At 39.2% G+C, this 21,058-nt stretch overlaps 1 protein-coding gene across 1 annotated transcript in view; it reads left to right on the top strand.

Annotated features, from left to right (window-relative positions):
* Positions 1 to 20,727, top strand: part of LOC122555180 (prostaglandin F2 receptor negative regulator-like) — a 66,137-nt gene extending 45,410 nt beyond the window's left edge. Inside the window, exons 5-9 of the mRNA XM_043700919.2 lie at positions 1,942 to 2,364; positions 2,861 to 3,274; positions 9,171 to 9,278; positions 14,628 to 14,924; positions 17,279 to 20,727. Of these exons, the coding sequence (XP_043556854.2) occupies positions 1,942 to 2,364; positions 2,861 to 3,274; positions 9,171 to 9,278; positions 14,628 to 14,924; positions 17,279 to 17,442 (1,406 nt within the window). The 3' untranslated portion in view covers positions 17,443 to 20,727. The remainder of the gene's footprint in view (positions 1 to 1,941; positions 2,365 to 2,860; positions 3,275 to 9,170; positions 9,279 to 14,627; positions 14,925 to 17,278) is intronic.
* The last annotated feature ends 331 nt before the right edge of the window (positions 20,728 to 21,058 follow it).

Raw genomic sequence — 21,058 nt, 5'->3', positions numbered from 1 at the left:
TCTGAAATGTATTCAAAGATGGAACATATACATTCTTAAGGCAAGAAATTGCATAGATTTGCAATCCTTTTGAATTAAGAAATTTATTCGCATCTCCAACCCAGATGTTCACTTCCATCTTGAGACAGTACTCTTCCTCTATAGATTCCCCAACTACCAACTAGGAAATGACCTTTTTTGTATCTATCCCCTTCAGCAGCTTGACTGTTTCAAAGAGATCACCGTCATTCTTCAAAATTCTCAAATGTAGGACCAATTTAACCTAGTCATAGGATATTCCTGTTATTCCAGGAACCAACAAAGTGAATACGTGCTGGGCTACCTCCAGTGCAGTCCTGTTGTGGATGTGGAGACCAAAACTGCATGCAGTAGTCTCCAAAGGCTTATACAATTATAAAACTTTACAAGCAAGGCTTTCTTGATACAAGGCAACTGTTGTAATAAAACAGAAGCCAGCAAGCTATTTGCTTATCTAATTACTTGCTGTATCTGAGTGCCAACTTTGTAATCTTTGCATAAATACACCCGAGTCCCTGTGAATATTATTTGCAAGTTCTGCTCTTTTAACGATCTTCTGATTTTCCATTCCATCCCCATCAAAGGGAGCACTTGTTGCTCACTCATTTGAATCTAGTTATTATCTCCTCTTCCTCTTTGTTTCCACCTTGCAGTCTAGCTTTGTATTGTCAGCAAACTTTAGATTTTTTTTTTTGCTGTCTGTTCTGCTAAATCATCAATATAGAGTGGAAATATTTGAGGCCCTGGCACTGATCCTTGTGGCCTTACACAGTCATAGTCTGCTGACTGGAAAACTCTCCATTTTATTCCTAATCGTTGCCCGCTTAACCAATGCATTACCTTAACTCTTCCTGGCGTTGTATTGAATGCTTTTTGGAAGCTCCGATTTTACTACTGGTCCTCCTATTAGCAACCTTGCTAGTTGCATCCTGATAAATGTTCTAATAAATTTGTGAAACATGATTTCTCTGTTTTAACAATGCACTTAGAGAAAAAAAATCACCTTGGATTCCAGTAGGTTCCCAACAGTTTGAGAGTCTAACTGATCTTTGGTTCCTGGTTTTTTTTGCTCTGAGGACAGTTGCACTTGTACTACACTTTTGCCTGATCACTGCCAGTGTCTGATCATGCATTGGATCTCCAGGTTCAGGCAACATTTACATTTTGAAACTGCAGTTTCAGTGTGAATGTGTTGTAATGTTTTCTTGTGGCAGAGTTTGTTTGTTCATGGGTTAGTGTGGCCCATGTTGCACGTTTTTTGTTTTCCTCAGTTACTTTTGAAATAATTTAATTTTTCCCACAATTCTTTGCATCTTGATGGAACATTTTGAAACTCTGGCATGCAAAGAGTTCCCTTTAACAATCTGCAAACAAGTCTGGAGATTCAGACCTGGATATAAAAATGCTGTTCTAAGTGGAGTGTGCTTCTAACACAGTTTTCACACTGAACCTGTTTACTGATGATAAATTAATCCAGTGATCCAGATAATGTTCTGGGGACCCAGATTGGAATCCCACCATAGCAAATGGTGGAAATTGAATTTAGTTGAAAAAGTACTGGAATTAAGAGTCTAATGATGGCCACGAATCCATTGTTGGAAAAACCAGTTTGGTTCACTAATGTCCTTTTTTAGGGAAGGAAACCACCATCCTTGCTGTAGATCTAGCCTACATGTAACTCCAGACCCACCGTAATGTGGTTGACTTTTAATTGTCTTCTGGAAATTTAAGTATCAGCAATAAATGCTGGCTTAGCCAGTGACGCCCACATCCCATGAACATATTTTTAAAAATACAACTGCAATTTGTCAACACTTTTTCAAGTAGTTACCTATATAATCACTTATTAGTGGAATGAACTGTATCATTTGAACTTTTTTTAAAGTGTATAACTCATAATCTACATTTTAATTGCTTCTGCAGATCCTACATACACTGTTCAGTTAAAATCCATCAAGGTACCTAGCTCTTCAGGGGAGTCAGCTGAGCTTGAGTGCCGGGTGTTGGACTTACAAAATGCAGATGACACAAAGCTGACTGTAGCCTGGTATGTCAGCCCAAAACAGCTGATTGGAACTTCTGAAGTGACAGTGCCTATAGCAACAATGGATCCAGATTGGACACTACAATTGTTTGATGAATATGTTGAGCGTGCAGAAAAGGGAGAGATCATTTTTATGAAGTCTGAACTACATACTTTCAAGTTTCAGATGCAGCAGGCTTTACCCTCTGATAGAGGAAAGTATTTTTGCAATGTTACTGCTCAGATTAAACAACGAGGTAACACATGGTTAAAAAAACAAGAAGTCTCTTCACTTGCCATTGATATTGACTGGAAAACCGAAGGTAAAATATTTCAACAGTTCTTTTGTAAGGTCTCCTCTGCTCTTTTTTTTTTAGAAAGTCTGATGTTTGGCTGTGTATATAAAAGTCTTTGAAAATAGAGAGAGAAAATTAAAATTGATCAACACTTGTAAGTGCTAATGTAGACAAGATAAAACTGTTAGATGTTGCTTTCGGTTGTTAAACAGGCTAATATTGGCTGGGTCTAGTGAATTTATTCTTTTCCATGCTACCACCACCTACAGAATTTCTTGGCCTTTATTTATTTTTCATAATTGTGGGACATTGGGAGAGTGCAGTGTGGGTTACTATGGGTGGTAATTGTCAAAATTCTTTTTCCACTAAGCAGAATGTTCTGCACACTCTGGAACAATTTGTGACCAAAGTTGGTGTGTATTAGACATCAGATAAATTGTCTTTTAGATTATAACAACTGGTTTAGAATTATGAAGACCTTATCTTTTTAATTGCACTTAATAGCATTTCCTTTCTTTCATAGATCCAAGCCTAAGTATTACAGCAATAGAGGAGAAACCAGTATCCACACGAGGCAACACTTTTGAGATGATCTGTAGAGTTTCTGCAGAGCATGTTGAAGTTCCTCATTATTCTGTGGCTATAGCAATGAATGAACCAACTTTTATGGACACACAACACAGTAAAAAACTTATTTCATTGACTCGGGACTCGGTGGTCAAATTGGAGAGATGGGATGACAAGGACCGATCAGAAGATGTTGTTTTGGAAAAAGTTGGTGGTGATGAGTTCCGTTTCCGTCTGTACAGGACTCAGTTTTCCGATGAGGGATCGTATTATTGTATTGTCCAAGCTTGGGCTCCAGATACAAATGGACAGTGGTCTGAAATAGTTACAAATTCATCCAACACTGTTGTTGTCACCTTTAAAACAGCGGGTAAGTTCTGAATTTAGTTTAATCAAATTATTGACAATCCTCAGCAGATAAGTTGCTGTGTCTTTCAGATGTGGTTTAATAGAGGACTGCTGAGTATAAAACCAAAGTAGCAGTCTTTCTAACGCAGGGATGATTTGAATGTTTTACAACCTAGAAAACATACACAGGGAGTCCCTGATTTGTGAATGTCCACACTTAAAATTATACCCCTGTAATTAAAATATTCATAAAAGATCCAACATATGAACACTTCCTGTCCTTGTGAATGATTCCTTTCAAGTTATCCTGCATTGTGTTCTGATTTTGCCTTAAAATTGAAATGCAAACAGACCCAAGAATGGAACCCGTTCACACCCCAGAGACTCTGTAATCTCTTTTGCAGTCCAAATGTTGTTTTGCCTGCATTCAATTGTGGGAATTCAAGTTCCATCAGATTTGAATTTTGTTTCCAAGTTAAAAATTTTAACAGCACTGAAACTTTGAAAATGTTTTAAGTATTATAAATTAACCCCGAAGTCCTAATGAAGCTTCAATGTGACCAAAACTCGTTAAACAAATCTTTAGCACTTTAATAAAAAGGCAGTGGAGGGGATGGAGATTAGATTGGAATAGTTGATTTTGCAAATGTGTGAATTTGCTAAAAGTACAGTGCAATTTGTTTTTAAACTGTTGACCATGCATCAGTTTTATTTTTGAGCACTCAATATTTAATCTGTAAATGACTAATCTAGTTCCTGTATTATCAGCATCTTCAGTTGCTGTGGTCAAATTTTTAACCTGGATATGTTTTTGAAACACTCTCTAGATTCCTGAAATAATTAACAGAAAACTATAATTATTACTACATGTGATTTGAGGTTTCTGGGTTGTCATGAGGTGGCAATGTAATTTTACCCTACACTGGTATTTTAGACGCTATATTATTTCCAGAATCTCTGCATCAGTGCACATAGTTTCAGTTGTGGCTGCCCAGTTTAGCTTTTATAGGTGAATATTCTGCCAGTGAAATTGTTGGTGGCATGTTATTTAGTACAGAATAAGGGAAATGCTGTTTTTAATCAAGTTGCAACTCCCACCACTAAAAAGATGCAGGTTTTCCTTTTTTATTCTAGAGCTGCAATACGTGTGGTTACCACAGAGTTCAAATTAATTTGTTACTGATTCAAATGTAATTGTTCGTTCTTCACCTTGTGGAGTATCTAATTCAGCCCAGTTGAGGAAATAGAAGTATTCTGAATCAGCACTAAATAGTACAGAATGTTTTAGAACATTTGACTTGGCATACCGTAACTAACCATTTGTAACATCAAGCTGTACGGACTGGAAGTTTTCAGATTGAATTAGCTATGTGCTTGGGCTTGGCTGTAAAGGTTTACACAATTCGCCCGGCTGTCCATTCCCATTCAAAAAAAAACACTGCATCAGAAAGTGTCCTTCATAAATTTGGTTGGAAATTTTTGGCCAATGAAGAAAAGACATTTTGAAAGATTAAGTTGGAGGTTAGCCTGTGGCAACCGAACTGCATGCCAGCAGAGTTCAATGCCTTCAGTGGAGGACAGGTTGGGAGAAAGTGTTTTTAAAAAGTGTTTCACTCTTTGACCTATGTTCAATGCTGCTGACCACTGGCAGTAAATGCACCCTCTTAATTTGGTTCATGGGTCATATGTAACTATGTAAACAAGTCAGAAGGTAGAGCTGGTTTCCTATTTAACAACCCCTTGGCTGCAAAAGATGCTTTTTTCTTTAGAATGTGGTGGTCCTGCTTACATTTTAATTTTTAATTAGATTAAAATGAAGGGGCCAAATTACAAGCCTTTCTTGAAAGAGGGATTTTATTGCCTCCTAATGCTCAAACTTAGATAATGACGAATGTTGTTTTGTTTTTGTGTGTTTGTTTGCGAAGTTAGATTTTTTTCAACCTGAGGCCATTTGTTTAATGGTTGACTTGCACCCTACAGCAGTGGTGACATTTTTATGGATTCTGCATTCTCAGCAAATAATTATCCTAAGTTCCTTTTAAGTACTTATCGGATGCTCCTTTGAGATTGTGACAGACTTTTGTTGGTTCATTTTCTTTTCCTTTTCCTCTTCCTCTGCTTTGCTCAAGTGGCTATTGATGTAAGACAGTTTGTATATTTGTGTCAGATCCATCATCTTTTCAGGCTGATTACTCTCCAGACAACCTTTTCATCTCTGAATTTATCATGCTAGTGTGAGCTTATAAGCAGAAGCTGAAACAGGGGGATCCTATACAAAGTATCACAGTGCTGGTCTGAGACGTGGAAGAGCTTCTATGGGACTGCTTAGAATCAATGGACTGGCCCATATTCAAAACTTAGCGGATAACCTAGACAAGTATTCCACCATTGTCACGGACTTCATTAGCAAATGCAGAAAACTGAGTGCCAAATAAATCATTCCGTGTTCTCCAATTGGAAACATTGGTTAAATTGGGAAATCCATTGTTGACTGAAGACTATAATTAAACAGGACTATGGCATTCAAATTACATGACCCAGACTTTTACAGAAAATCTAGATCTGACCTCTGCAAAGCCATCAGAGATGCCAAGAGGTAGTACCAGACCTAGTTAGAGGCCCAAACCAACCATACGTACACTGGTCTGTTGCAAGGCCTACACAACATAACTGGATACAAAATGGAGCAGAGCACAATAGAGACATCCTCCCTGATGTGCTGAAAATGCTTTCAGTTTGAACAGAAAGTCAGCGGCATGATATCACCTGCCCAGACAGCCCCAGGTGCACCTGTTCCCTCTGTCCCCGCTGCAGACATCCGATTTGGTCTCTGATTAAACCCGAGAAAAGCTGCTGACCCAGACGGAGTCCCCAGCCATGCACTTAGAACTTGTGCAGAACTTATGGCAGTGGTATTCACTAACCTCTTCAGCCTCTCCTTGCTACAAATCAAAGACCACCATCCCAGTACCAAAGAAAACACGTTTAAAGTGCCTTAATGATTACTGTCCAGTGCTTAGAGAGGCTTGTTATAGCCCACATCAACTCCTAGTCTCCCAGACTGCTTTGATCCCCTGCAATTTGCCTACTGACATAACCGGTCCACAGTAGGTGCAGTTTTGTCGCCCTGTGCTCATCCCTGAAACATCTGGACAACAGGAATACCTATGTCAGACTCCTACTTGTGGATTACAGTTCTACCTTCAATATCATTATCCCTTCCAGACTAATCTCAAAAACCTGGATCTCAGCTCTGCCCTCTGCAACTGGATCCTCAGCTTCCTGACCCACAGACAACAGCACCCTCCTTCACGATAATCCCCAAAGCTGGTGCCCCCCCCCCCCCCAAAAAAAAATGTGAGCTCGGCCCCCTACCTTACTCCTGTACACCCATGACACTGTTGCCCAAGTCCGTACGAAGTAGTTGAATAATCTGAGTACCACCGTGGTAGATGGATATCAAACAACGATGAGTCAGAATACAGGGAGAGTTTGAAGACTTGATGGTGCAATGATAACATTGTCAATGTCAACAAAACGAAGGAACTGATCATTCTTTTCAAGAAGAAAGGAGGAGGACACTCCTCTATCTACATCAATGGAGCAGAGGTGGAGTTGAGTGTCAAGTTCCTAGGAGTGACAATAACTGACCATCTATTCTGGACCTCCCACGTAGATGGTGGTCAAGAAAGCGCAACAACACCACCCCTTCCTCAGGTGGCTTATGAAATTCAGCATGTCCATAAGGACCCTCCTCCAACTTCTACACATGCACCATCAAAAGCCTTCTATTTGGGTGCATAACAGCCTGGTATAGCCACTACTCTTCCCAGGACCATAAGAAACCATAGAAGGCTGTGTACATGGCCTAGATAATCATGGAAGCCAACCTCCAATCTATGGACTCCATCTACATTTCTCACTGCCACAGAAAGGCTGCCAACATCAAGAATATGTGCTACCCAGTAATGCGCTCTCCCAACCTCTTCCATCAGGCAGGAGATACGGAAGCATTGAACACTCTCCAACTGGTTCAAGAACAGCTGCTTCCCTGCTGTTAGACTGCTGAATGAATTTCTCCAACTTCAAATGTTGATCTTGCTGGTGGTGATCTTACTTTGCATGTCTCCTGTGCAGCCGTAACCTTGTATGTCTCACTTTGTCTAAGCACCCTATGATCTGTATAATCTTGTTTGCTATGATCTGCCTGTATTGCTTGCAAAACAAAGCTTTTCTCTCTAAGTACGGTATATACTTGAGTAATAGTCGGTTCGCTTTACTACTACTTAAGGTTAAATTTTATGGGGTCGACTATTACTTGGATACGACCCGGGCTGAAATTCATGCCCGTCAAAATTCATACTGTATCACTAGCAGAAGCCCAACTGAACTCCAAATAAATTATGATAATTATGAAAACCTGGAGCGGAACAAACAGCCAGTGGACAGGAAGACCAGAAATGGAGTGGAACAACCAGCAGATTGGAAAGCTAGAGTGGGATGTGACAGTTGCCACATTAACTTATAAATGTTGATCTGTTATCGGTGAAGAACTAGGGTCGACCTTTACACTACTTGGAAAATTCCAAGTTATTTGGTCAAAAATGGGGGAGGAGTCTACTTTTACATTAGATCAACTATTACTGGAGTATATATGGCACATGTGTCTACAATAAATCAAATTGAAACAAGATTTTCTTGATGCTGGCTTGGTCATTGTTTTGTATTTGTTCATTTATGGTATATGGTTATCACTAGCCAAGCCAGCATTTATTTTGTCTCTAGTTATAAATGATTTCACTATCTTCCCAGGTACGTACACTGCTCCTTCATCAGGTGGTTGTGGAGTACACAGTTGTAAGCCACAGAATTTATAGCAAAAGTTTAGTGTGATGTAACTGAAGTTATACATTGAAAAATACCTTGATTGTTTGTTGAGTCTCTCTCATATGTTAGAATGACCTTGTTAGTTAACCTGAGGATGTAACTTTGTAAATCACACTTTTTTTTGAAAGTTAAATTCTCAGGTTAACTAACATGGTCTTTAACAGATGAGCAACTCAACATTGGCATTAAGAAGTGTTACGTCACAATCCGGGTGCCATTTTGAATAACAAAAAAAATGACTTAAATGGAGTTCATCTTCTGTTCAAACTGGGTCTCAAGCCCTTGAGACGGTGATGGTGAGCTGCTGCCTTGAACCACGGCAGTCCATATGCCATAAGTTGACCCCAGTGACCTTGAGGGAATTTCAGGATTTCAAACCAGAGACCGTGAAGGAATGGCAATGTATTCCCAATTTGGGATGTTGAGTGGCTTGGAGGGGAACTTGTGGGAAGTGGTGTTCCCATGTATCTGTGCTCTTGTCCTTCCAGATGGAAGTGAGTTTGGGTTTGGAAAATGCTGTCTAAGGCACTTTGCTGAATTTCTACAGTGCATCCTGTAGATAGTAAGAGCGTGTGCACTGAGTATTGATAGTGGAGGAATTGAATGCTTGTGGAGGTGTTAGTTAAGCAGGCTGTGTTGTCCTGGATGGTGTCAAGCTTCCTGAGTGCTTGTTAGCCCAGTCAAATTCCACTGTCTTTGGATGACTTTGTAATTTCAGTGTAGATGGGTTTTGTGCATCTCATTGGTTTATTAAAACTTGTTATTAAAACTTGTCTCAATCTCAGGCCAGGGGATCATGGTTACTTTAGGTAATTATCTTTTTTTTTTAAACAAAAGTCACGTTTTAGTTCACGAAAGTCTCTGTTAAAAATTGGATTTTCAACATTTCAACTCCCATCATCTATTGTCGTGACCTATGTTAGAAGGAAGACAAGTACTTTGAATGGAATTTCAAAGTTTAAAGCTGCACTCAGTAAATAATTTGAGGATAATAAAATAAACCATTGCTTGTCTCTTATCTTGCTTTGCAGCCCCTCAATTTAATGTGTCTTTACAATCTGAGAAGCCTCATGTATTCCAAGGCGAGACTATGGAAATGACTTGCACTGTTGATCTATCGGACATACCTAACAACTCAGGTAACCTTAGCAGGCCCATCACGGAGGTCTGTACTAACTTTCTAAGAATGTACCCAGAAGGTTCATGGTTTCAAGCAGATGATGTTTGAAATCTTCAGGCAAGCATACTTCCATTTCAGCTGCTGTGTTTCTCTGGAATTTGCCACTTGTGCCGCCTCACTCCTCTCCTCCTGCTCTCTGTATATCTATGATGCAATGAATATTGAAGGAAAAATGAGTCCCTATTCAGGCAAAGTGACCCATCATATCTATAACCAGGGCCCAAGCAGCCAAGACTCTCTTTTTTTTTTTAGTTCCTCTGTTAGTCCTAGATGTAAAGAACAGAAACAGACCTTTTGGTCCAACTCGTCCATGCTGACCAGATATCCTAACCTAATCTAGTCCCATTTGCCAGCACTTGGCCCATGTCCCTCTAAACCCTTCCTTCCTATTCATAGACCCATCCAGATGCCTTTTAAATGTTGCAATTGTACTAGTCTCCACCACTTCCTCTGCCAAAGCATTCCATGTGCGCACCACCCTCTTTGTGAAAACGTTGCCCCTTAGGTCCCCTCGCCCTAAACCTATGCCCTCTAGTTCTGGACTCCCCCACCCTGGGGAAAAGACTTTGCCTATTTACTCTATCCATGTCCCTCTTGATTTTATAAACCTCCTATAAGATCACCCCTCAGCCTCCAATGCTCCAGGGAAAACAACCCCAGCCTATTCAACCTCTCCCTATAGCTCAAATCCTCCAACCCTGGCAATGTCCTTATAAATCTTTTCTGAATCGTTTCAAGTTTCACAACATCCTTCTGATAGGAAGGAGACTATATAGTTGAGATTTCATAGAAAGTTGACTAGGCAATGTACGGCACAGTAGGCAGTTCAAAATGTTGTTTATTTTGGTGTAATAGAGGTGATTGGAGAGAATTGCAACTCCAAAGGAGGGAAAAATGGGAATCTGTTTATTAAAAATGTAGCTTGCTTAATGTTTGCTTTGCAATTTGATCTCATTGGCAAATGATTGGAAGGTTATCGACCAATATGACATGAATGATTTTAATGGTGGAGGATGCAGGTCAAATCTGTTATTTATTCTTGGGAATCCCCCCCCAAAAAACTCCCCTACCAGCCTGGTTTAAATTTTATGTTTAGGTTAATATCTGTAATGCAGGGAAAATGTTATGTTTTTGCTAAGTAATCTAATGGATCCTTTCATTTTAAAGGAATGAATATTGAAAACCAGGCTTGGCCCTTTTTTCTATAATTTGCACAATCCTCTAAGGTATTTGTGGTCCTAAACACTGGCTGTTGGAACATTACTGATTTTAATTGGTCTATGATTCATGGCCATGCCTTCAGTTGAATGTAAGCTCCAAATTCTAGAAGTCTCTCATCGCTCTGTCTCTACCTTGCTTTTCCCCTTCACGACCCTCCTTAAGCTGAGTAATGGAGGCGGGTTTTTGATTTATCTGACTTAATTTGCTGACATGGCTGAGTCATTTTGTTTTATAATACTCCTGTGAAATGCTTTGGGATTTTTATTACAATAAACAAGTATTTTTCTTGACTGTGTGCTAGTTTTAATGCATCCTACTCTAGTGCAGTAGGGTATGGAAATATTTATTTACATTAAGCCTTTTCCCTGTACAATTCACCCCATCCCCGCCTGGTAAAACTTTGAAACAAAGGTGATTTAAGCTACTGCTTTAGAGTGAGCTGCATGCAGTTGCACCTGTCGTATTTCTAAAGCAGCTTTCCTCTCAAATTTTCTAGAATGAAATTACATTTAAAGATCTTGTGTTCAAATCATCTTCTTCTACTTTTTTACTTTGGAATCGATAGGGTGCTGCAATGACATTTGGAATTTTTACAGAAAGCATTTTGGCTTTGATTTGATAGTCATAGAGATGTACAGCACGGAAACAGACCCTTCGGTCCAACCCATCCATGCTGACCAGATATCCCAACCCAATCTAGTCTCACCTGCCAGCACCTGGCCCATATCCCATCTTGCACAGGAGCAATTAAACTCCCCTATGTAATATTTGAGCCCTGTTAATTACTATAGTTGGTAAAGTTCATTTAATTTTTTTTGTAGCTTTCAGAATACACACATTTTATTTTGAAAGTGTTATTAAACTTTCTACTAATGCAAAATGTCTCAAACCATATTTGTGCTTCATGTTTAGCAACTCCTTTAGTTAAGAATAACAGTGAAGTGAGTTGGCTTCATTACAACATTAACATGACATGACCTAGAACACTCCCTTATTGATGTACAAATGCTACAACAATTTGAGACAAAAGCTGTTGCAGAGTTGAACACTGAAATCCCAAAGTAGCTGTCTGAGGTGGGCTGATCTTCTATTTGTGTCATGAAAATAACAAAATTTTACTTAGCTCCCCACTGAAATGCAGTGAGCAGCATCTTCAGTTTGTGTCCAGATCAAAAGTAATGACGGCCTCTCAAAGTTAGAATTGGTCTGAAGTGAAGTAGGAGCCTATTTTTGAGCATTTTAAATTTCCACAGCTACTTAGACATACCAAATTCGTTATCCATTTTTAAATACATCATGTGAAATATTAAGTACTTACTTCATAAGATATAGGAACAGAATTAGACCGTCTGCTCTGCCATTCAATCATGGTTGATATGTTCCTCGCCCTCGTTTTCCTGCCTTCTCCCCATAACCCTTCAACCCATTACCAATTAATTGTCTAACTCCTCCTCCTTAAATTTACTCACTGTCCCAGCATCCATTGCACTTTGGAGTAGCAAATTGTTCAGATTCTCAACCCTTTCGGAGTACTTTCTCCTCAACTCTTTGGTACTTGCCAATGAAACACTAATGCCAAAAAAAGTTAGCAAATCTGTAGTTACACTCTTATGAGATTTTAAAACCCTATGTTGAAATAAAACTATTTTGTCCTTTTATCTTTAATCCAATATTTCCTTTTTTGTTTGTACTGTCACTGGCTTGACATTTTGAATTAATTTGACATGAGCCTCACTGACTGGGTCAGCATTAATTGCTCCTCACTGGAACAAACAAAGAACAACACAACACCGGACCGTGCCCTTCTGACCTCCAAGCCTGCACTGACACATTTTGCCCTTCCATATGAAAACTGTCTTCACTTACAGAATCTGTATCCCTCCATTTCCTTCCTATTCATGTATTTATCCAGGTGTTTCTTAAATGCTGCTATTGTGTCTGCTTCCACCACCTCTGGCAATGCGTTCCAGGAACTCACCACATTTTGAGAGAAAAACCCCTCTTTTCAGCTCTTGGACACAGACAGACAGACAGACACCCTTCCCAAACAACACTAGAATCTGTGTCCCCTAGTAATTGGCCCATCCACCCTGGGCGAAAAGCCTCATACTTCCCCTCTATCCATGCCATTCATTATCTTTTTAAACTTCTATCAGGTCTCCCCTCATCCTCATGTGTTCCAATGAAAACAAACCTACTCTACCCAGTGTTTTCTTCATAGTTAAGATCCCCCATAGCAGGCAACATCTTGGTAAACCTTTTCTATACCCTCTCCAAAGCATCCACATCTTTCTGGTAGTCTGGTGACCTGAACTGTGTGCAATATTCCATGTATGGCCTAACTAAAGTTCTATAAAGGTATGTTGAGTACAAGGATAAAGAAGTTATACTGCCCCTTCCAATGAAGGCAAGTATGCCATAGGCCTTTTTTTTTTACTACCTTATCTATGTGCTTTGCCACCTTCAGTGATCTGTGGGCCTGCACACCCAGATCCCTCTGCAGTGAATGGTAGAACCCACTTCTTGGGGTTCTGCCATTCACTGTATACTTTCTACCTGTACTTGACCTTCCAAAATACATCACCTCGCATTTATCTGGATTAAACTCCATCTGCGATGCAGAAGGATGCCAACAGTTTGGGTTCAGTTTCCACTGGCTGTGATTATCACAAAGGACTCCTTCTCTGTCTTCCCCCCCCCCCTCACCTGAAGTGTAGTAACCCTCCGGTTAAACTACCATCAATCATCACTGAGAGCAACCCTATAATCCTATAGGACCATGGTGACTTCACCTTTACCTCAAAGTTCATTTGTCACCCATTTGCCCACTCTTCCAACTTCTGTTTTGTGAAGATTTTCACCTTCTGTCTTGAAGTTTATTATGCTTCCAAGTTTTGTATCCTCTGCAAATGTTGAAGTTGAAATTGAAGTTATACAAGGTCCTCTCTCTCTTCATTTTTTTTTTTGTTTTCATAAGCAAATACAGGTTGATTGGACTTCACACATTCCTTCAAATAAAATGTTAATATTGCAATTTTCAGCTCCCTGGCACTACCATGATCCTAATGAAGACTTCAAAATTATTGCTAGTGCCTGAGCAGTTTCCTTTCTCACTTCATTCAGCTCCTTTTTGAATGCATTTCATTTGCTCTGTGACTTGTCACCTTTAAGTACAGGTGACCTATGCAATTCGCCGTTCTCATCAATTTGAAACCCTCTAGCATGTATTTCCTCCTCTGTCTCCCTTCTCAATAAAGAAGGGGTCACTGGACTCTACACCAACTCTTTTTCTCACCCCAGATGCTGCCAGACCTGCTGAGTTTCTCCAGCATTCTGTCTGTTTGCCTCATTTAAGTCCCCCTTTTGATTACTATTGGGTCCCCCTCCCCCTCTTTAGTATGTACAGGGCAACCTCAATTATCTGAACGACACAGGCGGGGAATATTCTGTTTGGATAACACAGTTTACCCAGGCATCAGGACCTTGATCTTGTTTGGATTATTGATGTTTGGGTAACTGAGATTGCTCTGTATATGCCCAGAGAAGATACTTGCATTTCCTTTTGTTAGCTTGCTATTCTCATTTGATCTACCCTATTTGCTTCGCTTCACTTGTCTTCTCTCTTCTCTGTCCTCTTTTCCACCCCCACTTCCCCCACACCACCACCTCCAGCACGTAGCTTCTCTATTTTTATTTTATACCTGACATTGGCATAGGCATACTTTTAGTACTTCGTCACAAGTTCTATTCCCCTCTCAACCAGGCACCTTTGGATATATTTGCCTGACCATCTGTGTCCATACTATCTGTCTTTTTATTTTGAAGGTGGCCCATTGATCAGCTACCATTTTTCTGGCTATGCTTGAACTCCAAATTATTCAACCCAGAGCCATTTGTACCTTTTTTCAAATTTGGCCTTCCTTCAATTGATTATTCTTCTGGATTGTTTATTAACCGCCTTCCTGATGTAAATTCTGGTGTTGTGAATGAGCTGTGTCTCTTGAGAAATTAAATAAATTTTGAATATATTCAAGGTTATAATGAAGCAATTCTAAACTAAATTTGGATGAATTGACATTACTCCTAGATGTCCTGTATGAAGTGGAATGGTTTGTGACCCAACAGTTCTCCAATGACACAAGCGAACGTCCTCTGCTGTTGATAGATCAAAGGTCAGTGGTGACGCATCTGAAAGCCAATAGTGATATCAGCGTTGAACGAATCAGCATGCACGAATTCCGTCTACGACTTCATTGTTCTGAGAAGACTGTTGCTGGGGATTATTTCTGCAAAGTCACACCTTGGGTAAAATCAGAGACTGGAACATGGCAGAAAATGCCTCCACAGCGTTCTGATTCTCTTTCTGTACGCATTGATATTTCAGGTTAGTTTCATTTCTCATTTCAGGAGATATCATTGAGCAAAACTTGTGTAATGTTCTTGGATGTGATCAGGGATGCTCTCCTTTTTTCAAAGGGATTTTTATTGTTTATTTAAAGTTCAGGGAAGCTGGGAGAAAGAGGGAATTTTATTTTTTCCAACACCAGTATTTATTAAGTTTGGTTTGTTCAAAAGATTTTTGAAGCAAACTGAATTATAATTCAATCTTCTGGCTTTCACTGGCTACTGGAACTGAGCTGTTTCATTCTATAAGACATTCTGGGGAATTGTACATCCTTTTGTAAATTGGAGAAAAGAAAATATTAGAGTCAAAAGTTTGCCAAGGAGGATGAATTTAAAAGCTAAAAGCCAAAATTTCTGTTCTAACTATTTATTCTGTTCTTTCCTTTTTATTATGAGTACAATTGTTCTGCATGTGAATTAGATCCTCTTCTGAAATCCCAATAGCTCTCACTTTGAATGTGGAGGAAAGAATTGACAGGCTATTCCTGTTGGCATCAGAGTCCATTTGGTTTTACCCAGTGTTCACAGATTGTTCACTCCTTTTTCAAGGTGAATGTTTGGACGGCACATAGGAACAATATCCTGTTTTTTTAATTTCCTCTTTATTTCTCTCCTTCACTGGTCAAGAGCCATATTGGTACCAGACTGAGAATAACAAACTCAATGTTTAAGAGTCAGACCTGCACAGTCTGTTGTTTTAAACCAGGCAGTCTGTTTAAAGCTTAGATGATCAGGGAAGGTCTTGATTCACTTCCAAACACCGAGTGTTCTCCAAATCGGCCCTTGTGCCAGTGATGTTGAGCCCTAGGTCTCTAACTTAGCTTTTAATAATAGCTATTGAAGCCATGAAGTGTTGTTTAGAAATGAGCAAAAACACTGGTTAAGCACAAAATATCTACAGGTATTTTTGAATATCATCTGTGTTTTATACTGGCTGCAAAGTTAGCTCTGGCCAGAATGTAGTAACTGTGATTCACCATTTGGCACCTATGGGGAGAAATAATCTGGTCTCCATGCACAGTGGATTGTCCACGCTTGAAAATTGTGCGTGTTAGAGTGCACGCTTGTAAAGGGACTGCCAGACTTTGCCCCAGTTAATGCAGATGTTGAAAAGCTGAGTGGTTTTCTGCCACAAACTTGTTCTGTTATTCCCCTTTTTGCCCCTCTGCCATTTACAACTTCCTACAGTTGTGTGTCTCGGCCCAATGCCTCAGTGTTTATATCGAAATATCTCCTTTTTTTTTTAATCCCCCTGTATCACCATCTATTTTGAGATGGTGACATCCTGGAGGCCACTAAACAGTGTTTTCAGGAGAAGGTTTCTATGACAACACAGTAATTCCTCATCTCATCTTGTGAAAGTAAACATGTAATAAAAGCTAGTTTGATTGCGTGGCTTGTTCTCTTGCAGCTGTGACAATGATATTCTCCTTAGAAACAGAAGATGAAGTGCATAATTCACAATTACAACATATAACCACACAGATTTTGCTTGATAGTGTTTCTGAACAATCTTTGTGGCCCAAGGGTGACACAAAATCTATGGGCTTTTACCATGAGCTAGCTTGTGTGACACTATATATCCATAGACCTATACTAATAGAATGCAGAGGGATGAGTCAACTGGTCTCCTTTTTAGTCATCACTATTTTGTTATCAACATAGTTACACACAATCTTTCTAGTGCTAAAATGCTTTTTTTTTAGTCATTTATTAATATAATATACTATAGCCAGGTTCCAGTAATAGAATTGAACAAAGAAATTGGATAAGAATGAATGGAAAGATGTCAAGCAAAAGCCAGAAATGATTAAAATACAGATGTTTAATGAGAAATGTGATGTAAAGACAGTATAGGGCATTCTGGGATAATGTGACCATTGCACTCCTCTGTAACCTTGTGCTATAGAAAGTCACTCTACCCATTCAGTAGAAAGTTTACATTATCCAAACAGAGCGTCCACAATTTGTCAATTGTGTTATAGTCAATTTGCATTGACAAAATGCGTGTTATACAAGAAGTACCTGTATTACAGCTCAAGGGAATGATCAGGCATCTCGGAAGCAGACAATGGAGGTAGGACTCAAAGATTTGACAAAAGTGGTGCGAGAATACAATATTTGCATATTTCAGCAAGTAAGAGACCAAAGGATCATGATTTGGAGATGCCGGTGTTGGACTGGGATTTACCAAGTTTAAAAATCCCAACACCAGGTTATAGTCCAACAGGTTTAATTGGAAGCAATAGGTTTTGGCGTGCTGCTCCTTCATCAGGTGGTTGACAACTAATTACTGCCTTTGCTTTCTCTCATTCCCTCCCTGTTCTCCCTTAGTGCTAGATTCCTTCAAAATGCCTTTGATATATGGAATTGGTGTGGCCATATTAATTGGAATTCTCGCCTGTGCAATTGGTTACTGTTCATCTCGATACTGCTGTGGGGAGAGAATAACACCAAGATACGAACAACACAGATTAATATCAATGGCCAGCGACTGAGACAACAATCTCTTGCAGGGGTGCAGGAGTGACCATTGGATGAACTAGTTAAGCTCTGCAATTTTGGGAGAAGAAAAGCAGATGTTAAGGAAGTGTTTTGTTTTAAGAATGTTAACATGTGCAATGATTGTAATTTCTTTTTAAAAGCCATTTTCAGATATTCAAGTGGGGTACAAACACTCTGTGGGAATGTCACTGTGTGATTTTGTTAATTATTTGATAGCGGAGTGAGTGATATTGTGGAGATACTGCCAGTGTTCCTCAACATCTGCCCATCTCTATTGATAGAGAAGATCTAACTCGAGCTGCGTTTCCTTGGTTTCTGCTGGTCAGTTACCATTGCTGTGCTTTCAGATTATTGATCAATTTGGTATTGAACATTATTGTCTTGAATGGGAGTTCATAATGTGAATGCAGGTTCCAAATTAGTGAAATATTGAATCAAGCAGACAGCCAAGCTTTACCAGTTTATTTTTTTTTAGAAAAGCCTGAAGCCAATAAAATAAACAATGTCAACACTATTCTGCAACAGTCCTTCATTCTGATGGAAGACTGGCTTGAAACGGAGACCAGTGCCAGGGGCTAAAATGGGCTGCAGCACAAGTTTCCTTTGGGAGTGTTTTAAAGGGAGAGGCAGTAGTTCTGTTATTATACAATGTATTTTCAAGACATCATTGAGAGAGAACAATTGTGCAATTGTTTATTGCTGTTTTTGAACATGCACAAGTTGGAAATTTACCCAAGTGGATATTGATCTTGCCATGGCTAACTCCAGTAGAGTGCATTTCCGTCTAATCTTGATGTGAAAGATCTACATTGAGATCAGTATAGTTTGCTGTTTAAACTTATTGCAATTAATGCAGCTTTAAACAACCAGTCTAAGTTGTTGACTGCTGGTTTGACACTCATGCAGGTAGGTTGGGGAACTAGTTCAGTGTGGGATGATATCGTTCAATAAACCACATTCTATATTTGCTGCATATGACAACTTTTGTACTTTTTTTGCCTTTTTCAAAGAGAATTCAAATGCTGAAAAGACTTGTTTCTGATCAGATCCTGAGACATTGAATGTAGTGTATTTATCTGGGTAAAGCTAGTGCCGTGGAAGACCATTCCATCTCTAGTTAAGTGCTACTACCAACAGAACCTTCCAGATTTCCTTCAGTTTCGTGTGCTGAGCGGGAAATCAGTTCACAAACTGTACAGTGTTTCCCTACTGTATAACTCAGCTCAATTTGGTGCTCTGTGGTGGAAAATTGAAATTGAGTGGAGAGGCCGATTGCTGTATGTCTGTCCCTGTTAGCACCACTGAGGATTTTCCTGGGGTCTAGTTGGTCCTCCTTCACTTCATGTTAATGATGGAAGTGAATGATGTCCAGGGAATGTACTCCATTTTATTGCATTCTGTCACTATTGATGCTGATTTTAATGACTCTGTTTAAGAGGGATCACTGTTAATTCACTGGCAGCATTGCAAGGCCCATTGGAACTGCTCCAGGAAGGAGTAAACCCACTAAAAGAAGCCTCTCCTTCCTGTTAGGTCCATAATCTTGCTGACTGTAGTATTACTGGATCATCGTTCTCTCTGAGCAGTGGCTGGCTCCCCCTGTCTGGCAGGAACTTTGCTCTGCATCACTAAACAGCACAATCCCTCTGAGGTGAGAGTCCGGCCTTAACAGGCAATGATCCTACCTACCCTGAAGGAGAATCCAGACCTGACCTTTTTTCATGTTTGTTTGTGGAGCAGTATGCTGGCCACGCACTGTTGGCCTCTCTTGCAGATAAAAGCAGCATACTTGCTAATGGCCTGAATAGAAGGCAACTGTCAAGTATAAAATGGTTCTTCTAACATCTCCACACTTTAAGAAGAGCATTAACTTATATTTGAAGTGTGCACAATGTTCTGCACAAGTAAGTGAACAAATAGTGCCAATATCATTTGGTGGAAATTACTACTGTAACACAACAGATTCTTTTAAACTGTTTAATTGAGTGACCGAGAATTTATTATTAGTGTTTTCATATAGCATTTAAACTTTAACTTGAATCCATAACTACTGCCTCATCTCTAGTTGTTCCCTTAATAGAATTGTTCTTTTAAACTCAAGGGAATTGTACCTTCCTTCCTAAAAGCTCATGAAAGTGTGTGTATACTTGTGGAAGCAATGCTGTTACTGATGTTTTGTGTATTCAGATTTTTTGTTTTTACTTCAGATTTCCAAATTGTTACAACTTTTGTATTTTGTCAGTTATCAAGATGAATAAATCAGCTGCTCTTCTTGAAACATACCACTTTTAGAATGAACCTCTGTGAAGAATTCTGAATGCACTAGAGCCAAGATCCAGGGCAGGTGTTTGAAACAGTTATATTTCCCTCCACTTTTTTTTATAAAATCTGAAACTGCAGTCATTTTTTAAGTGGTCTTTACATTACATTCTGTACAATGTCAGCAGCAAAGATGTCTTTATTTCTACCATCTTTCTTTTGAGGAGCAATATTCTAAGTGGATCTGTTTTCAAAATCGAGCTTACTTCAGAAAGAGATTGCATCTTCCAGGGTCGTGAATGTTGAGTGGATGGGAATGTGTTAATCCAGTTGAACCATCTCTACGTTCCATTTTTATTATTCTGCACTTCAGATGCCACTTAATCTTTTGATTTGTTACATACCAAATAGTGGTAGGTAGTTGTGCTTAAATCTACTTAGAAACTTTATCATTGTCAAAGTATTGTGTACACTAGAGAGGTACACAGCCACTATAAATCTAGCTGTTTCCAAAACAAAAATGATCCATGCTATGCCCACTCATGTACATGTTTCTGATTTAAAAACTGCTTAATTTTAATCTTAAAATCACCTCCTTCCCCACCCCCATGCCTAGACTTTGCTGCGTGAATTTGTGTCGACAATTCCTGTGCAGCTTGGAAGTAGGTAGGATGTACACCATCACGTTCTAGTCTTCAATTACAAAAAAACATTAGTTTTCCTGTATTATTTCTCGAGCTATTCTTAGTCTTTAAAGGATCTGCCACATCATGGTACTAACCTGTTGAAAAACAATGTTAGTCTTCAAGATTTCCTACACGTCATTGCTTTTTTATTCACGTATGGGTTAACCAAAACTATCAGTAACTTCAAAATGGTTAAAGTAAAATTCTTAAAACATGCAAATTCTTAGGTGCATTTCAAGTTTTCTTTGTTTGAATGTCTGTAAATTTTCAGCTGACTCTTACAGCTGTACTGTACATAAAACCATACAAATTAAAGTTTTCTCATGGTTCATATTCATGTGCTTGGTGAATGTTTCTAGCAGGTTTTCATTCCTTATGGTTCATCTCCAGTGCCATTGCTTAGAGAGAATTGTAAAAGTGTTTGACCTTATCTCCTGGAAACAGATTTCCTCAAATCAAATTTGATCAGTTTTCATACCAAAACATATCTTTTTTTTTTCTAGAAAACAGGGGCAAATGATTGTTTGCCAGGGCTAGTCCTCCTTTCAAATTGCCCCACTTAATTTTTCTTTTACTTCCTACAGCACCTTTTTTAGCCAGTGGTCCTTAAACGACCAGTATACAGAAAGTAAAGCCAAGGGGAATCCAAATGTTCTCATTGGTT

Source organism: Chiloscyllium plagiosum, unplaced genomic scaffold, assembly GCF_037043375.1.
Source record: "Chiloscyllium plagiosum isolate Xiang-an unplaced genomic scaffold, Cpla_swu_hap1 HiC_scaffold_12, whole genome shotgun sequence".
NCBI lineage: Eukaryota > Metazoa > Chordata > Chondrichthyes > Orectolobiformes > Hemiscylliidae > Chiloscyllium > Chiloscyllium plagiosum.
The sequence above is the reverse complement of the archived record's forward strand: the minus strand, read 5'-3'. Positions and strand labels throughout refer to the sequence as shown.